Source organism: Dermacentor silvarum, chromosome 5, assembly GCF_013339745.2.
Source record: "Dermacentor silvarum isolate Dsil-2018 chromosome 5, BIME_Dsil_1.4, whole genome shotgun sequence".
Taxonomy (NCBI): domain Eukaryota; kingdom Metazoa; phylum Arthropoda; class Arachnida; order Ixodida; family Ixodidae; genus Dermacentor; species Dermacentor silvarum.
Window position 1 is genome coordinate 8,817,185 of NC_051158.1, and position 19,741 is coordinate 8,836,925.

At 44.6% G+C, this 19,741-nt stretch overlaps 2 protein-coding genes across 3 annotated transcripts in view; one reads left to right on the forward strand and one right to left on the reverse strand.

Moving 5' to 3' along the window:
• The window catches only part of LOC119452861 (uncharacterized), a 60,058-nt gene extending 44,318 nt beyond the window's left edge, over window positions 1–15,740 (reverse strand). The window contains exons 1-8 of one of the 2 annotated variants that reach the window (XM_037714810.2): window positions 15,455–15,740; window positions 10,789–10,850; window positions 9,459–9,536; window positions 8,195–8,302; window positions 7,349–7,479; window positions 4,368–4,594; window positions 2,895–2,992; window positions 1,323–1,406 (exon numbers count right to left, since the gene is read on the reverse strand). In XM_037714810.2, coding sequence (XP_037570738.1) covers window positions 1,323–1,406; window positions 2,895–2,992; window positions 4,368–4,594; window positions 7,349–7,479; window positions 8,195–8,302; window positions 9,459–9,536; window positions 10,789–10,809 — 747 coding nt within the window. In that variant the 5' untranslated portion in view covers window positions 10,810–10,850; window positions 15,455–15,740. Of the gene's footprint in view, window positions 1–1,322; window positions 1,407–2,894; window positions 2,993–4,367; window positions 4,595–7,348; window positions 7,480–8,194; window positions 8,303–9,458; window positions 9,537–10,788; window positions 10,851–15,454 lie in introns of those variants that run through there. The other variant, XM_049667349.1, reaches the window with a different exon arrangement.
• A 969-nt stretch (window positions 15,741–16,709) lies between these two features.
• LOC119452862 (40S ribosomal protein S2) lies at window positions 16,710–19,643 on the forward strand. Its single transcript, XM_037714813.2, has 3 exons — window positions 16,710–17,239; window positions 18,243–18,402; window positions 19,419–19,643. Exons 1-3 carry the CDS (start codon window positions 16,727–16,729, stop codon window positions 19,580–19,582), a joined length of 837 nt encoding a protein of 278 aa, XP_037570741.1. The 5' UTR covers window positions 16,710–16,726; the 3' UTR covers window positions 19,583–19,643.
• Window positions 19,644–19,741: the final 98 nt, after the last annotated feature.

Sequence of the window (19,741 nt, forward strand, 5' to 3'; positions counted from 1 at the left end):
TAAAGCAAGACGAATACAGAACAGTAAAAACAATACGACATAAACAAAATGATGCAATTTCGCACAGTGCAAGCACGAAAAGAACGAAGCGCACTGGATAACTGTACAATAGAAATAAACAAACATGAGACAAGAGCAGAAAACAAACAATAAAAGAAACTTTGTATAGCAGTCATGAAAGCCAACTCGAAGTAAACAATGTCAAAGGTGGTTGCAAAGCATGATTATTTTTTAACAAATTCAGATCACTGTCTGTTCTTGGAAAAAATAGAAAAATAATATTTTGGACTGCTACTGTGCGCTTGAAGAAGTCTTATTGTTACATCAGGTTACTGCCAAGCATAACAGTTGGAATAAAAAGAAAAGAGGTCATTAAGATTGCTAATTCAATTTCAGTTAATTAGTATATGTTAATTGGTAATTTCATTTAATTGGTAATTGAATTCAGTTAACTGGTATAAGAACTTCATGATAGAAGAGCAATTGCTTTAATCTTTAGAGCTTGAAGGTTAGCCCTAGCTGATACGTCTGTTGTGGAATTGAGAAGACAAATGAAAAAAAATGTTGAAGGATCCATGTGTAAAAAAACATTGCGAATTTGAACTACTAGTACATGAAAAGTTTTCTTTACTAAAGTATGCCAATGCTGACTGCTTCATTTTCCTTGGCATCGGCGTTGTGATGTGGTGTTTGCATTTAGCGAGCATTTGATGGGTAGAGGAGTCATGACTTGCACAAAGTACCTTATCCTGCCAAGTACTTCAGCTGCTGCTGGTATTTGCCTGCAGAAGTCTGTACTGCGATTACAACACAAAACAATGTGCACCGCCTCAATGAATCACCCATTACACCATGCTAAACATTCTAACTGGATTGCGACACACAGCCCTGAGGAACCAGATATGCAGCTGCCATCGCACGAACATGACTATGTGTGCATGCATGGCTGTAATGGATTGAGTCTTTGCAGTGATCTGCGCCATCACCCTTCTTTTCATATTTCACTTTCGTTTTGTTACCACAGGTGTCACTTCGTATTACAAGTGTCGATCAGTGCAAGTAAGTGGTGACAGGAAGGGAAGTGTAGCAGAATGACGGAAATGGCAAAGTTGAATGACCATTGGGGGGGGGAAAAAAATGCAAATATAATCCTTCAAGTAGGCCTGGCTCAATTAAGGCAAGATTTTCAATCCCATAACACAGAAACATAGTCTGCCCGCATAGTCTGCCCGCCCCACGTAAGGAACTGGTCTGCGTCAGCTACACTGGAAGCATACACGGTACACAGTTCGGAGAATTGGTTAATAGAGGTCACTGCTCACAATGTGGCACTTCTCAAATGTCTGCTTCTTGATCTGGTAACGCACAAACAGGCACAGCTGCTCCAGCTGGTTCTCTGCATCCGCCTGCACAAAAGAGCAGTTGGGCCCTGTTCACACAAGCAGCTTTTGTCCCGGATTCATCTCATCATCTCTGCTACTCAGTCCCCGGTAAACTTCACAACACACGATTTGCAAACACAAATGCTACAGCACATGATAAAGCTACCCCCACATAAGAAGCAAAGGTGCTCATGGCCCTGAATATTTTCGGAAACCAGCATGAGAAATAGTGCCACAAAAGGAATTGATTGGTATCCCTTGTCCCGTTCACAGATTCTGGTGAGGCTACACTGCGTCGCATAGCTACATACGCATATGCACAAACATGTGCGAAAAGGAAATTGCCAAAAAGTAGTTGAAAAAGTAAAATTGTGCAGATCAAGTGAAAGTCGGAAGAAAAGATGAATGAAGTTGTCACCAATCAAAGAAGTCACGTGAAGCAGCACGAAAGGAGAGGAAGAAAGACTGGGCCACTGAGTTGGCATTGTCAATGTTTCTTCAGAGTGGTGTGGATGCATCATCTCCAGTTGTGCTCTCGGGTCATCAACAGGAAGCGGTGGGGACAAATGGAACGAAATCTGTTCCATATATTGTGAACTTGAAGGCACAGTAAAAGAGCAAACACAGGCTAGGCTGGATCCTTAGAACACACTTCTAGAATACCAGTGCTCTATGACATCACTGTCATGCAAGTTTTATCCGTTTTCGATGCACCTGTTCTGTTATCTGTTCTATCTATTGTGAACTTGAAGGCACAGTAAAAGAGTAAACACAGGCTAGGCTAGATCCTTAGAACACACTTCTAGAATACCAGTGCTCTATGACATCACTGTCATGCAAGTTTTATCCGTTTTCGATGCACGACTTTGTCCCGTCTCTGTTGCACGATAAACATGTTGGACGACGGAATTACCACAGAAGGTATAAATCTTGAATGCCGTCATTCTTTCCAGAAAGACAAGCCGGTTACATCCACTTTCAAGTTTTTAGGGACGCTCATGGATGATCATGGCACATTGCAGAATTTACTTGGTTGCCAAAAACGAGTTCTCAAAGTGTTACTGCGCGTAATAAATAGCGGACATGCGAAAGCGGTGGCATTTGATACGACCATCAACCATCATGCTTGCTATTCTTGTTTATTCTTCACATTGTTTGGGGGCAATCAACTGCTGACAGTTTTTAGAACCGCTTGCCTTCTTCACTACCTGCCTGCACACCATCACAGCAACTTGATATTTCTGCAGTGCCTAGTTAATTAACCAAACACTCTCCCCGGACAAAAACAGCCCAAAGATGCAAAAATACTGTGGTATCCCACTGCCATCGAAACTCAAAAGCGAAAGCTTCCCCTTCATATTCTCAACTGACAACATTGTGAAAGAAATGAAAACAGTGTTTTTGAAACAACCAGTGTAACAGTAAACTGATTTATTGTTTATTTTTTTCCTGTGCTTTTAATGACGCCCGAGCTCATAACACCAAAGTGCACTTAATAAGGAGGACTCCCACCTCGATGGTGAGCTCAGCAACAAGGTGCTTGACCCGTTCCTCTTGTAGTCTGGACACCAGCAGAGTGGCTGACACCGAGGGCAGTCCTACCAGGGCATCTGCAGGACAACGCCTCATATGTAGTACATGAAACATGAAGCTTGTCGTAGCAGAAGCTTTCACTGTGAGCTCCTCGAGGAGCCAAAGAAAAGGGACTAGATCGTGTGAGAATCAGACTCGGTATGTGAATGTAGGAGCTATGGGCGATGAGCCTTTTGTGGGTCCATAAAGGCGAGCACATCATAAATTAAAATGTTCAAAGCTCCCAACATGAACCTGCCCATTAACAGTTCCTACACCCCACATCTAACAAACACAAACACCACGAGAGTTTCTGAACAAGGTAACCAGCTCCTTACCGAGAGTAAACACTAATTAAAGAAAACATAACGCCATATTCATTCGGAACTCACAACTATCATGAAATCATGGGATCATCTAACATCAATTTTCAGACCTGCCAATCTTAGCAGTTGAAGAATACTGTAACCGAAGCCAAAAAATTCAAATATTTGTCAAGAAATATTAAAAATTGTTTTATTACTCAAGATGTCAACTGTTTACTTAAAAACTTTGAAAGTCTGTTCTGCACAGATACTGCTAGACACACTGCTATATAGTTGCGGCACAAAAGGTTTGCACCAAAAACAAACAAAAATGTGCATGATGTTTATTTATGGTGCATTCATGTAACAGCGGCTGATATTTTGGCTCCCATTATACAGGGTGTTTCAGCGAACACTTTCAAAAATCCTTAAAGGTTGCCTGTGGCAGATAGCACAATTCTAGTTCATGAGCTGGTCTACTCGAAGAGGCGGACGTTGCTTGCACAAGAAATTGAAATGCATAATCAATTAATTATCAAAAATTCACTAATTAAGTTTTAAACTAATTAACCTGATGGCCCATATTGCAATGTACAAATTGTAGCCGTGGAGTTCGCAAGGCGGATCCACTTGGAACGAATTCTTGGGATGACAGCAGTTTCGAGATATTAATTCCCGAACTTTGCAGAGAAATGCATTGGCATTCCAGTTAATTTCTTAACAAAACGTCGCTTTATGCATTGAAACACAAAATTAACTGGAACGGCAATGCATTTCTCCGCAAAGTTCGTGAATTTAGATGTTGTGAAGATTATGATGAAGACCTCTCCCAGCTATCTCCAATTTCCACTGGCTTGCGCTAGCAGATTCCAAGCTAGGCCTGCAAATTTCCCAAAATTCATCACACCACGTAACTCTCTGCTGTCCTCTCCCTTCCCTTGGCAACCATTCTGCAACTCTAATATACCAGCAGTTATCTGCCTCATGCATTCCATGGCCTGCCCAGCTTCATCTTTACCCCTTAATGTAACCTGACATTTATCAATAAACCTGAAATATGAATTCAAATGTGCGGCGACCGTAGCACGAGGCTTCATTGCACCCTCACCTAGAAGCAAGAAAGAGGCTCGCGCGAGGGCGACTCCTGCAGCCCAGAGGCTGAGGAAGTGCGGGTGGCTGAGGCGGTTGCGAGCAGTGACCAGCAGCAGGCGCAGGGCCAGTGCCACATCCCGCAGCAGCACCTGCCATGTGCCTGTCCGGCCACTCTGGACTGCCCGGCTCAGCCGCCAGCGGTGGGTGCATCCCGGGAAAACACGACTGCCAACCTCAAACTCCCTGCAAGGGACGGAAACACAGCGCACCCGCTCTGTACACACTGTTACACAACATATCCGAGTAAGTTGCATTGATAAGAATTGATGCATTCTGTTATGAGGTCTCCGAAGCAGTTCTAAAGAGTATCTGCATTACGAGAGCTACTACAAAGGGAGTTGAAACTGAAGTTTACTTGGTCAGAAAAGACTAGCTACAGTCAAACCTCGTTATTATGTACCCGTTTAATGTGTAATTGCGCTTTAAATATAGTCGCGAAGATTCCCCCACCCAGCGCCCCTTGAACCCCATGTATTGGCTGACCGCTTATGCCGTAGTCGCTCATTGCCCACCAAACGGTTAGCGCGTACTATTTTTCTTTCTTGTTCTACACGCACAGGCACAAAATCGGCAAAATCTCATGTGTGCAGACGTTCGATTCTCGAGTTGCGACGTACGGACGACAGTCGCCAGTGACAGTGAAATGAAAGCGTGGCCACCATGATGTATTTCCTGCTCACACAGCTGTTACTGATTCCCGCACACAAAAGCATGGCCTTCGAGATTAGCTCCTGGTAAGGCGAAGAAGCTGCCGGTAGGGAGTGCGAATTCGCTGTCGCCGTCGAATCCAATTCAAGTACTGACCGTGCAGAAGCACATTTTATTGCGAAGCGCATTTCTGCCATCACCGTAGATGTCACTTTGAGGTTCCGTTTAAAGTCCAAACACGGCAACATCGTCGCCACATGCTGTACGGTGTATGTGCGAGTAAAAGCTTGCGAGGGTCAGCCGACTCAATCTCGCACACGCGAGGGAGAAATGCGGGACGTAAGTGCACTTCTGTGACGTGCGAGGCCCGGTGAGGGAGGCGAGAAAGGGAGGAACTTACTTCGACGGTAGCCGTACAGGCGCCTATCTTGAAAGCGATCTGCGAAGTGGCAAAAGTGCGCGCCTGCGTGGGCCTTATTTTCAAAGCGATCTGCAGAAAAAGTGCAACTAGTGCCGGTAGCTTCGTATGCACTGTGCTTTCAACGTCGAATTTGCATTGAAGTGAGAGACGGCATGCTCACTGCCATGCCTCCTCACTCACCGTTCTGACAGCAAGTTTCCGCGGTCATCGAGCGAGATGGGTTCATGTTTACCTGTGCATGCATTACACCGTGCTTGTTAATTTAGTTAGTAAGCGGGGCCTCATGAAGAAACTGGCTCGCTGCCTTCCCGAGTTCGAAGATGCCATCGTCGCGGCAAGTGAAGATCACCAATTTTTTTACTGCCTACCCACAAATAAAGCCTGTCTGAGTGCGTGTTCTTTTCCGGCCGGTAAGTAGCCGCTAAACTGGCAATGGCGGTTAATTCGTACATCAGTTCAGTGCGTACCTAAACATCGTTCCCATCCTACTACGTATTAACGAGGTTTGACTGTATCAGCCTTGCAACAACTGCTTCTCAAGAAAGCTTTTAAGCTCCCACATATACTCCGTTTCACACATAGTAGTGAATGCTATGAAGGCTAGAAAGATGAATTACACTGCTTGTTTTTGCAAACGAAAATAGTGCATTACATATAAAAGAAGAAAGACGTGGGCATGCGTCATATAATTCAATGTAAAATTAAACCTCATGCCTTATGTTACAAAATGTGATGTGATCATTACAGGGAAAGTATCAAAAATGTGAAACTATTAACTACCAAACAAGTGAGTAACATGTTTTCACAACCAGCGGTCACACCGTACAGCTTGCAGTCACGACAAAAATGTAGTATGTTCCATACTTGAAGCACAAAAGTATGCAAATAATATGTGATTTGGCCTAATCTGAAGTCCACAATTTGTAGTTGTAATAAATTATTTATACCACTGAAAGCGTGGCAATAAAGAGAAGCTGCACTGCAAACTGAATAGAGTGAGACTTCGAAGACTACACTAGTACTTGCATAGCTTCCACAGTGTTTTCTGGTGTGGGGATGCGCAACTCTCACACGTCCCCTGATGTTGTATTCCCCGCGTGGCTCCCGTCTCCTGTAATCCGGCTTGCCTGCGTAGCTGGGCGACGCCGGCGGTCGGTGTGGTTGCAGATTAGTACAAGAGATGGTGCAAATGCTGTGTTGCTAACGCCACCTAACGGCGGGGTTATCCGGGCACAAAAGGGAGTGGGCTGTGTCTCCTCGGAGAGGGGTCGGCGAGTGGCGCAGACATTTCGCACATGCATCGGACACGCTCTCTGCGAGACCGTCTCGCGAGGCTTTGGAGCGGGGCAGTGGAATGGACGAACACGATCGTTAAAATGCGCCACTGTTCGCTTGACCGTACATGCCAACGACTAGGCATTGGTTGTCCGGCATGGGGCGAACACATTCGCTCGCTATCCTGTCGCGGTGAGTCGGACTTCCTCGATTTGTCGCGCAGCCAATCGGCATGTTCTGCGGGTAGTAATTCGGCTAGGCAGGCATTAGTATACGAAAGGTGCAATAAATGCCCTTTCGATTGTTTGCTCTACTGTGTTGTCGTTCCCTTGTCCCAAGAGCATGTGAGTGACCCCACATTGGTAAGCATGAAAAACAGTATACAGTCAAACCTCGATATAACTAACACAGATATAGCAAATTATCGGATATAACGAAGTAAATATAAAAACTTTCTCACCGATATCAATGGGTACATGTGTGCCAAATGTATGCTTATAACGAATATCGGATATAACGAAGGTATTTTCATGTCAGATATGATTTCAATATAACGAGGTTAAATTGTAATTGAGCATGAGTGTGTGCCCTACCCATGGTCCTGGATGGAGCGCAGCTGTGTCTGGTCCAGCTTAGGTGGCCGACCCTTGGCGTCCCGCACCACGGCATCGGCCTCATCAAAGTTTGGTGCTGTGAACACGTCCCGCAGGCTGGTCGTGCGAGTCTGTACAGGGAAGAACGCGAACACTTTTAAGGGGCAGCACTCCCAGGACCCACCCATCGTGCCTGACAAAAACACGCCGCACTATGCTGAAACAGGAGATCTCTTCACCCAGACCCCTTCCTCTAAAACTTTATCCTTACAAGCCAACTGACCCATTCAGAAGTCGAGCATGTCTCTTTCATATCAGGGCCCATATTCACAAAAACCTCTTGCGCTTGAATTATTCATAAGAGAAATTCCTAGCCAATCCTGATGCTGCATATATTAGCGAAGGCAGACAACCAATATCTCGATATCTCTTTCTTTACATAATAGAGGGCTTTGAAAGCTGACTTCAAGCTGGAGCTTCAAGAAGTGAAGACATTTACATCTGAAGCTGACAAAGGGTTACATTTCACTTCTCATTAGCAGTGTACAATCAAAAAGAAATAGAACAGGGTACCCACACTGCATTCAGTTGAACACCACCACGACTTCGCTCTTGGCAGTGTTTAGATATGACACAGCCTCATTTTAGAGCAACTCATTTTCCTCTCCAAGGTTTCATCTATGGTCAACCATGTTGTCATCAATGTGTTTGGCACCCATATGACACCCATTTTTTATAACGTAATGGGTAACCAGTTAAAGCATGAGTTCGTTTGCAGCAACTAAACTATGAGAGCACGCTCTCAAGGTCCTGGAATGCAAGTGACTACCTAGACTGTGCACCAACCTTGCGGCCATCTCCATCGGAGCTGAGCAAGGCAGGCGGAAGATCAAAGACAGGCGCTGGCAGGCGCAGGGGAAACTTCTTCCACCGAAACAGGACACTTTCGGCCGCCTGCAAATTTTTACAGGAAAACAGCCGTCTCAGTATTCCTCCTTCGAGCAGACCATAGTACCAAGAGGGTTTCTGCCAATGGGTAATGTGAAAGCAAAAGCTGCAAGACCATTTTTTGACATCAGCATTAAGATCAGATATTTTCATTTTCAACATACAACAGGCCCTGCAAGTAGGCCCAAGCAATAATTACATAGTCAGCACAGCACAGAACTGACATAGTAATTATTTTTTTGACTGTGATAAGACTTCAGTATCTATTGCTGCAGTATCCCACTGCATGCTTTATGCCCAACTGTGATGGCCAGAACAGAATACAGATAATTTATACAGAATACACCAGATAATTGATACTTTAAAGGGCAGTGCATGATTGTAAACAGCAGAAAATATAGTGATAAAGTGCAACAAATAAGAATTCAATCAGTTGTTTAGATTTGGTCCTACATAATGATACCAACTGTACTTTGTTCTGGATTATTTATTATTGTGTAAGGGAAAAATGAATAGTTAGAAATGTTAATGACAATACCGAGAGTGACCAATGCACTTATGTTAATGTTCTATCAGTAGATACAGCGAATACAATGTTGTACTTAATTTTCTACTGAATATAAATCCAGACTTCCTACATCTCATTTTGTGCATTTTATTGTATTTAAACCTCTCACTGCGCCAATTTTCGTGCCCAAGAAAAATGAAAAACTTAACATTAAATATTTAACATAACTTGGTGCTCTAGAGCGAAATAACGTGGCTTTGAGATTATGTGAGAAATTTGTGCTATCGACTTTAAGGTGCTATTATCATTGTTAATAACATGAATGATGGGAGTAGGCACGCCTGTTTGTCTGCACCTGCATGTACATCATCATTCATTAATGTGGTAGTTGTAGCTCACGCCATTCATGTGCTGAAACTGAAAATTAGAAGATTCTCAAGGCACCTTCGCGATCTCAATTAACGTCTTCTAGGCAAAAAGGAGTAGCAGAAGAAAAATCTTCATAACCGATGTAACCACTACTTTTAGTTTTGAGCACTGCAGAAAAACGTATTCCTCCGGCACAGTTTAGAAAGTATCGTGCGGAATGGCCCATACGAGACGGCAGTACAGACCAATCATATCCAGTACAGAGCAGTCATATTCAAGCAGTACCTGTTTTATTGCTTGGACAGCACCTGCCAACTCTTGTGGCACTTCACCAGGGTCAATGTAGAACTGCAGGCACTCCCTCTGCACAGCAAGCAATGCAGACAATGGCAAGTCTGCAAGGGTTCACTTTACAAGATGCACTTTCAATCGTGATCATGCTCGATCGGGATCGAATTTCTCGACCGTGATTGTCCGCGAGATGTGCAGGGGAGCCAATTGCAGTCAAGAAATCTGACCCCAATTAGGATTGATCACCACCGAAAGTGCACCTTGTGACACCCATATAAGGCAAGGACAAAGGATGAGAGTGTTGTCCTTTTTTGGCAACACAAGGCTACCCTGCCACCCACTACACAGCATTCACAAAGCTAGGAGAATGAGTTACATAGTGTGAAAATTACAAAACATTGAGACACATGAATAACATGGACACACAGGATGACATACAACTTCAAACTGCGGTTTTATTAAAACAGCAACTGCGGTTTGGTGCAGCTTCTGAAGCAAACTTGCGAGAGAGGCTCATAATAAACTGCAGCGGAAAATACTAGAAGCTTACTTTATCAATCAGGCGCGTGCGTAATGTTTAGCTGATGATTTAGCCAAGTGATGGTTATGATTAAATTTACAAAACTGCATTAAAGTTGAAGACTGAGCTAGTTCGTAAGCGTCCATCTTTATGTACACGCAGCACTCACAAAAACAAGGACTAAGGTTTTTGTGAGCGCCTTGTTTTTGTGAGTGCTGCGTGTACAGAAAGGAGAAAATAAAACTGCAGTTGCTTTTTCAACAAAACTACAGTTAAAGGTGGTCCATCATCCAGTGTGTTCGAGTTATTTTGTGTGCCTCTGCGTTTCATCGTTTAGATAGAATTTACAAGTAGTGGCACACATGTAGAATAACACTTGGTAGTGCAATTGTTAAAGTTTATATTTCTGTTGTTGCTTTATACGCACAGTGAACACTTTGCCTAGTATAGAAAACGGTCACGAGCTTCGAAATAAACTGTTGTATATTAGCGCAAGGTGTGTCCTGTCACTACTCCTCTTGTCTTTGTCAGCAACGTGCTATGTCTACTGCTTGTACTAAACCAGCAAGCCCAAACTGCCACGTCTGTGTTGGCAAGTGTTCAGGAGAACATGTTCAATATTTGCTCCATTGCCGCTGCATCTATGGCTACCTATGGCTATGTAAAACAGACTTGACATTACGCTGTGTGCATTGAATTCCTTGTTGAATTGATGGCTGCATTTTAACAACGGATAGAGGTGGTTACAGTAGCTAAACATCGGAATGCTTATCAACTATCAACAAATGGTTGTGCTCCACTCACTTCAGGTTCAACAAGATCCATGGCTTTGTTTCAAAGTGGCTTGGACGACAATCCATGGCAACCTGAGAAATACAGGAAAAGCTATCATGTTCCAGCAGCCTACGCTAAAGCAGCTGTAGTGAAAAGTTCAACTAAATTCCTCCTGGTAACAGCACTAAGATGATTTGCAATGTCACTTTTGACTGCATCATGTCCAAAAACACTTCCTTCATTACAGCAGCAAGCATTAAAAAAATAATTCCGTGTGCTCGGGATAGATGAAAAAAAAAACTCTTGAGGGGTCTGCACCAACCAACCTTTAGCATTTTCAGTATGAATATTTTCGTTTTTTTACATAACATAAGTGGCTTCCAGAAATCCGTTGAAGACTAATTGGTACAACATGACAAGTACAGCACTGCATCAATACCAGGACAAAGAATACGGAAGAGATGGTAAAGAATGCTGACTTTCAATTGAGGCACCTCTCCTATTTCTCAAACCACACCCACACAATGTCCAGCATGGATGATTCATTTTTTAAACAATTTTCGATCACCAAGAGAAGAGGAGCGGTGGAGCTGGCTCCTTTTCCTTGTTCATGACCACTTTTGACAGATATTTTGGTGTCCAACCGATGTGGCCTTTACACATCTAGCCACAAAAGTGAACTTTTGAACTGCTTCCTCGTATACCCTTCGCGTAATTCTAACACTAAATTTCCTGCGAGGAAGTTGGCCAAGCTAAGAGTGGTGTACTAATTTTTACAATAAGTGCCTATGAGCACAGTTTGCTGGTCTTGTCATATTGTACGTAGTGCTGATTTGTTGTTATGACATCTAAAACGTAGCCGTAGCTCTCTTTATGAAACCATGCGAAGACACAAGCTCCAGCACGCACAGCTAGCACGTCATCTTCGTTTGAACCAAAAAAAAAAAAACAGTGCTGCCATTAGTTTTGCAAATGTGCAATGCAGAGAACTGCACTTGCGATTTAGCAGTAGAGTCTTGTATATAATGAAAGTTGGAGGGCGTGTTTAGAGCAATAATCTCAGGCTCCGTGCCAAATTTTATTATCATAGAATAAGAACTATGACTTTTGAAATGGTCAGACTAAGTTAAGTCTGCTGTTCCAAAATTAATAGTTCCGCATTCTTGTGAATTAAATAATAGCACCAGCAAGGCTTAATAAGCTAAAGTAAGGTGGAGCCACTTTTACTGTGACAGCAGTGAAGAGCTCAAAACCATGTTTTCTTTTTTTCTTTGTCCATTTTTTACTCTTTGCTGTTCTGCTGACAACGATGACAGCCCTCGTCGAGTTGTTGTCATTATCATGTTATTGTCAGGCTACATTCTCATCCTGAGCTTCACCTTCACGATAAATTGAAAACGTAATTTTTTTTTTTTTATTGCACCCACTTTGGATTATTGTGGACAAAAGTGGGGGGGTAAGTAATGCCCACAAACGTGGTATTAAAGCAAAATTAATGCAAAACGGTACCTTTGTGTGAAGTTAGAGTGGCAATCAGTTAACTGTATAGCAGGAAGAGTTATGTACACCCGTGAGCAAAAGTATATAGACTACAGGGTCGCCGAAAAAAGTGAATTTCTTGGTAATTAACAAGCATAAAGTGGAATTGGCGAGTACACAAGTTCACAATGCCAAGTTTGGACTGCAATCCTCAATTTCAAGTTGCGTTCACAGGCACAGGAAAAAATCGGCTTTATCGCGCAACCTCTGGTCTGTATACTTTTGCTCACGGGTGTACACCTGACACTCCTATTTATACAACACTCAGTGTATAGCTGGATCATAGGCATCTCTAAAGCACATAGACCTGGTAATAGGAGAGTGCATGATATTCAAGTTTGATATAGAGGTGTAACAGCTAAGTTGTAACATGTGGATTTCATGTTACATACTCCCACAAGTGACGCATACCTTGCCACAGGCCTGGCTGCGCACCACTCAAGCTTTTTTCTGTTTCCACATTCTGAAACTTTTCCAGGCAAGTGTACTTGACATTATGCAGCTAAATATCACTTGTGAGGCAAAATGAGCCGAGCAGATATCATCTAAAAAGATCAAGTAAAAGCTTGCATGGTGTCCAAAATTCCCAGCACTCAGGCTCTACAGGGCATGTGACAGAGCTGTGATAAAGGGACTGTGGGCGCACAGCGGTGCGCCATGTTAGCACCACCAACAATTAGGCCAGTGTTGTTTTGCATGCCGTTCACTGTCTTCATTAGTGGCACATTTTACTGTGCCACTTGGTGACTTTTGGCACAGGCCCTAAGCCACAGGCCCTCATGGCACAGGCCCTAAGCTTCGAAAATGGTTATAATGAATAAAACTGGGCAAATGAAACTGTTACATGCTTCTCGGAACACGCTTCTTTGTTATTTACCAACTTCTGCTTTCTGCCATTTTTTTGAGGAGCTTCACAGCACTTCTCCCAAGCAATGAACTTATTTTTCCTGTCCACTCTCTCATTTAGGTGCCACTCAGAGACACACATTTACCAGCCAAAAGCATGTACACAAGGAAACAATGCCCAATTTGAGTGCAACTTTGCCCCAGAGCAAGCAGGCAAACAACGTTTAGCGACGGTGCCTATAACAGCAGTGCCGCTGCAGCAGGAATCCGCCTCCGGGTGAGCTCGAAGAAGCCGTGTTTTTCACAACTCAAACTTCTAGCCACCCTACCTATTTTACACGGATAAAGAACATAAACAATCTAACTACGAACCTGAGGTTACATGAAGAATAGTCAATCTCTTACGCAACCAATGCAAACACACAAAAACAAATTGTAGAGCAATGATGTGACAAAAGATGGCCACCAAAGAAAAAAACTTGGCTCCAGAAAAGCACTAAAGAAGTATGCTGCATTGAAAATCAAAAACCTAGAATGTAGAACAATATTTACAGGCTGCTTTGAGGGAAAGGACAATTACATACAACAAGGCTGCTTACACAAACACACTCTGCATCAGAACAGAGTTCACAAGAAGGCTCAACTGAATTTTTTATTAATGGTGCTGCCATTATTTCCTTGTCTCTAGTCTACTTTATTGAAATTGATTAGCAGTGTCCTATCGTCCATTGTTGAAAAAGAGCCTGGAGGTGGCACATGGCCAATTTCTCACTGCTATGAGCATATTCCCCATGGTGCCTGCAGTTCATAGATGTCTCACATCAGCCACATGACCCTTAGACTATATACAAGTGGCAGATAAATAATGGGCAAAGCGAGAGACAGAGACGCTCTACCTGATGGCAGGGTGTTTTTTTTTTCTCCTCTTAATCACAAATATGAGGATAACGATAAGTATTGCCCTACTTTGTAATTCTCGAACTAGAATTTTTCCTCCCTGTGCTTCATGTGGCTTTACATAATTGTTACATGGCTATGATCAAGTGCCTAAGTTAACCTGATAAAATGCTGTAAGGAAGCATTTTTTTTGTTTTTTTTCATTGGCAATGTGACGCTTCAAGGCAGCACTATACAAATAAGGTCACAACGCATACATATTTCTGCGGACTATCAGGACCCTCTAATTATTGTGAGAAAAGTCGACGCACTACGACAAACTAATCGTCGCAGAAAATATCATCAAATTGGATCTATTTCTTGGCACTCCCAGTCCACTTTTACATGGCACCTTCTCGCACCCGAAGCACTCATTTTCATCAACGACTTGCAATGTAGAAATGTATGAATCCACTAAAGTTTGCGAGGCTATGCAGTACCTAAATATAGATACAGTGTAAACACTTCATTTTAGCACCGGAATGTCATTTTTCCCGCCCAATGAAACTCCCATTAGGTTATGGCAATCTAAATGACAGCGTTAACCATTCTCTTCAATTAAGCTCGGGTAATCTACGCTATTACCAAAGAATATGGCTATATGAGAGCTCAGCAGTCAAATATGGGGCCACATGAGCGCTCTTGCTCTTCAAAAACAGAACACTCTAATAAAGCGGAGGACGGAAGGTTCAAGATAAGTATGCACATTGCATAAACACGCCAACTGCACGTGCAATTTGATGCGCCGCAAGGACATCAGACGGCCGATGAATGGGAACTACCTGAGCTCGTATTGAAACGTCGTACGAGAGGTGGCACTGGAAAGAGGTTACCAGGTACAACAAACGATCAACTTCTGCGGCTGCGAGGTCCCGTGGAGCACAGACGCGTTCTCCACAAAAGCAAACGCTCTACAAACATTCTTGTTTATCATACTTCGAGTTCTTAATTTGCCTTTCGACGTTTGTTTACGCGTTGAGCGGAATGTTTGGCCGTGAGCCCAGGAAAGCACGGCTGGGAATATTTGCGGTTTTGAAGGGCTCCCCGGGACCGAAGGCTTTTGTGAGCGCTCAGCAACAGCGTATCTCGTGAAAATTCCGATTTCAATGCCACTTGGTAGCGGGTTTGAGGTGTGGAGTATAGAACATGGGGAACTGAACTACAGCAACGCTTTCGGGCAATTTTATGGCCACATCGGAGGGTGCTCTTATTACGTGGAAAACGATGGCACCCGAATCTACGAAGAAGCACGGCGACCGGCCCAACCCACGCGGAACACGTTTCTCATTTTGCGAATTTTTGCTTGGATCGCTTCTAGCGATGAGCGGACGACGAACGAAGCTCCGTCCGCTCGTAAGCGAGAACCGGAACTCACCGCTGTCAGGAAGCGTTGTGAACATAACTGTCGCGGGATGTCACTACGCCGCGGCGACAAACTGTGCACCATTCGAGAGAGAACTTGGCATTACGCCGCGATGGAGGTTTTCAGTCAGCACTCGTCCCCGTGGGGAAGCGAAGCGCGAAAATGCAAACGCAAAGTGGGCTCGAGCTCACTCGCGATGCTCGCGACAACCGACATAACACCAATAACACCTGGGTTGCTGGACAGCTGCGCGCGAGTTCCGTCAACTCCAAACCGATGTGTACTCGCGCGCATGCGCGGCCGCGCGCGAGCACTGCCAGTGTGCGCGCTCGTTTGTGAGATAAGAGAAGTGTTCTGTGAGATAAGATGATAAAGCCCCATGACACCATGCCAATAATTTCCATGCTTTAGAACACCGCCTATTTATTTCCAAATATTTCCAAAAAACAGCAAGTTCATATCAAGCAAGGCCACCGCGCCAGCCAAAGTGTCCAGAAGACGGCCTTTTTTTACAGAGACGTGGGTTATTCCCATCCACGGTGTTCCCATCACATCATAAAAAAAGAAAAAAAAAACAATTCCGCATATAACGCTGCACTGTGTTTATTTCTTAAATTTTGCAGCACGCTCGAATTTTGTGGTACCGATTGCTTGCTACAGCTGTTACAGCAGTTACTTGCTTTCCGAGAGGCTGCGAATGCGATGTGGGCATGAATGACGATGCGCGCAGACGAAGGCAAATTCACATTTTGCCCCCTTTTTGTGATTGTTTTATTTTTAATTATTTTGTGTTTGTGTGTGTTTTTGTTCTCAGAGCACTCCAACTCTTTGGTGTCCCGAACTAAAGCGAATAGCTTGATGAACATCGACATCATCTAATCTCGCGGTTTCACGTGTGGACGCGATCATCGGCTCTTTCTACTGAACGAACGTAAGTGTGCGGACGCGCTGTTTGTGCGCTCCCTAATCCTTTATAATCGTGCCTGTCATTTTTTAATCTGTTCGTGGTATATTTAGGTGAGGTTTCTGGAATCTTTATTGTGCACTTGGAATCTATATTTATTGGGTAGAGGCGGTGAACGAATAGGTATTAAGTTATAAAACTCAGTGCCTTGTGTGTGCCGGTCGCTTGCACCAGGCCAGTGCCCGTCTGTTTTAATTGTTTGGTTGCACGTCTTTTGTATGAGCTAGCAACGAAAGTGTAGTACATCTTGTTGAAAATTAACGCCAGCTGCTTATGTGGCAATGATAGTCTCTGAAGTGTGTTGACTGGTGTTCTCTTAAATGCGCAGCATGGCGGACGCAGCTCCAGCCGGAGGACGAGGTGGTTTCCGTGGCGGCTTTGGCCGGGGCGGCCGTGGTGGTCGGGGCCGCGGTCGCGGCCGTGGTCGCGGTCGGGGACGCGGCAAGGAAGGCGAGAAGGAGTGGGTGCCTGTCACCAAGCTTGGGCGCCTGGTAAAGGACGGAAAGATCAAGTCCCTCGAGGACATCTATCCCTTTTCGTACCCCATCAAAGAGTACGAGATCATCGATCACTTCCTGGGCAGCTCGCTTAAGGACGAAGTGCTCAAGATCATGCCGGTGCAGAAGCAGACGCGTGCCGGTCAGCGCACGCGCTTCAAGGCGTTCGTGGCCATTGGCGACTTCAACGGCCATGTGGGCCTGGGCGTCAAGTGCTCGAAAGAGGTGGCCACTGCCATCCGCGGCGCCATTATCCTCGCCAAGCTGTCTGTCATCCCAGTGCGCCGGGGTTACTGGGGCAACAAGATCGGCAAGCCCCACACCGTGCCCTGCAAGGTGGGACAGCGTTTAAACCTTTCGTCTCGTACGCATTGCAGAAAGAAAATGTTGCTGATAGCAATCAGTTATCGCTTAAGAATGGTACTTGGAAAAGCCGGCAGCAAGGTGCATTTTGCGTCGTACACAAGAACAAGCCATGTGCAGACAGTAATTTGGCGATTACTAGAAGAAATTGTTACTTTTATTAGTGTGTCAGAATTTCTCAAATGCTTGTGCAAAAGATGCTGGTACCAAACTATGGACACGGTTGAGCAAACACTCAGAGACACTTAAAGGTTTCACTGAGTGAACTCCAACATTTCAAAAAGCCTAGTTTATGATAGTGTATATATAAAGGAGCCTCCGTGCAAAATTTGGCATTTCAAATGCTAGCGGAAGTATAAAAAGCTCGCAAACAAATGGGCGTTTTAATAACTGAAATAAAAAATATGGTGCCATTACCTCTGGCCGGAAGTGAAGCATGGCCTAGAACACGTTGCCCCTCGGAAAAGACTCGGGGCGTGTTCCAATTCTGGCCAGCATCGGAGACTGTCTACGTAGACAGCTAAGGAGACAGCCGAGACAGCTTCGAGGCCATGTAATGGAACGCGTTTCGAGTCAAGGATGTGCCTGCGGAGCGCTGGCAACACTTGGGAGTGGTGTGCCGAGACTTGGCGACAACCACCAGGTCCATTCGTTATCTGCTTACGTGCTGTTTAAAGGCTTCTATCAAGAAAACTGTAGAATTACCAGCCCTGTGTCTTTGCCAAGATTGCCTTAGTAGGTATACGCTACTCGCTTGTGACACTTAGTTGAGGTGAAATTTTGTTGCAGCTGACCTTGAGTAAAAATTTGTATTGCTATGGGGGGGGGGGGGGTGCAGACTCCACCGACATTGCTCTGTGGTTGGTAGGATCAGCTGGTTTTGCAAGATTAGATATGTTCTGACCTGCGTTATGGGATGAGCCTCTTGTAACACATGATAGCTCTGTCCTTAGTAGTGCTGGCATGGAATATGCAGGTGACTGGCAAGTGCGGCAGTGTTCTGGTGCGCCTCATCCCGGCCCCCCGTGGAACAGGCATTGTGTCTGCGCCTGTGCCCAAAAAACTGCTGCACATGGCTGGCATTGAGGACTGCTACACCTCTGCTCGGGGCTCCACCGCCACTTTGGGCAACTTTGGTAAGTGCTTGCCTAATAGGGTTACCACTTTTTGTGGGCAGCCCAGAAATCGGAAATGTTGGGTGTGCAGGCTAAGTGTTTGCTGGGTTGGCTAACAGTTTTCTGTGTGCTATGCAAGCTTGGAAGCCATATGGTGGCGAAATGATTAGATGGTTTGCATAGATGTCATTGTTACCATTTTGAAGTACTAGCACATTGAGAAGCTGCGTAAACAAGAAACGTGACAGCACAACATGTCTTGCACCGAGCAATGAATTGATAAGTGGTAATCGGGTGAAAAATGATCTCTCTCAAAAAGGAAGACAATGTACAGAGGTAAGCAGCCTTGTCTAGAATGTGGGAACGCGGTGCCCGAGACTCTCGGGACGCCACTGTTCCCGTGTTCTAGAAAAGGGTACCTATGACATGTTGCACTGACGAAATCATGGTCACCATGTTGGTATACTCGCATGGTGAGAACTCTGAAACTGTGTCCATGATGTCCAGTAAAGTGTGTGCAGTTTGTTTTGCACGCAGCTTTAGCGCATGCAGTGAAAATGCCTGCAAATGTCTTGCTTCATTGCCCTTTCATGGTAGCACACGCTTGCATAGGAAATTGGCTACAGTTGTTGGGGTAGTTTGTGCATGCTATTCTGTGCGTTGTCAAATTGCACCATATAGTCAGATGTGTCATCTTGTCTGTTTATTAGCATACAGGACTGCTTGACCAGTCCCTGGGGTGCTTGACAAGCACCCCAGGTTTGGCCACCATAGCTGTAACATTTTGCTTAAAGGGGGTTGTTTCGGTTGACTTAGCATAGTAATAGTGGGAGAGCAAAATGAGGGAGTTAAGCGAAAGTTTGACTTGGCAGTGGTCTTTGTTTTGTTTGTTTTTACTTTTCAACCCCTGTGTGACCATTCATTTTAAGAGTTGCTTGGTGGGTGAGCTGCTACAACCAGCTGCTCTGTTTCTATTTGCTGATTTCAAATGTCCCCACCAGATTGCAAACAGTTGAGTGTTTTCTTGTGCCATGCAGCCAAGGCGACATACCTGGCCATACAGCAGACATACAGCTACCTGACTCCTGACCTTTGGAAGGAGCGTGAGCTGCAGAAGTCGCCCTACCAGGAGTTCACAGACTACCTGATGCATGCTCACCGACCTGTCGGTACTGCCCGCACCGTTGAGCCGCCCCACTAAAGTGGCCACTGGACACTGCCCTCGGCCTCTTTAGAATAAAGCAAAAAGCTTTTTACAAGCATCCAATGTGTGCCTGTGTCATTTCATGTGTGTGGATGAATGCTTTTTCTTGGTGTGCTAAGCTTGCAGCAGTTAGTGCTGTGTGCGGAGATTCTTATT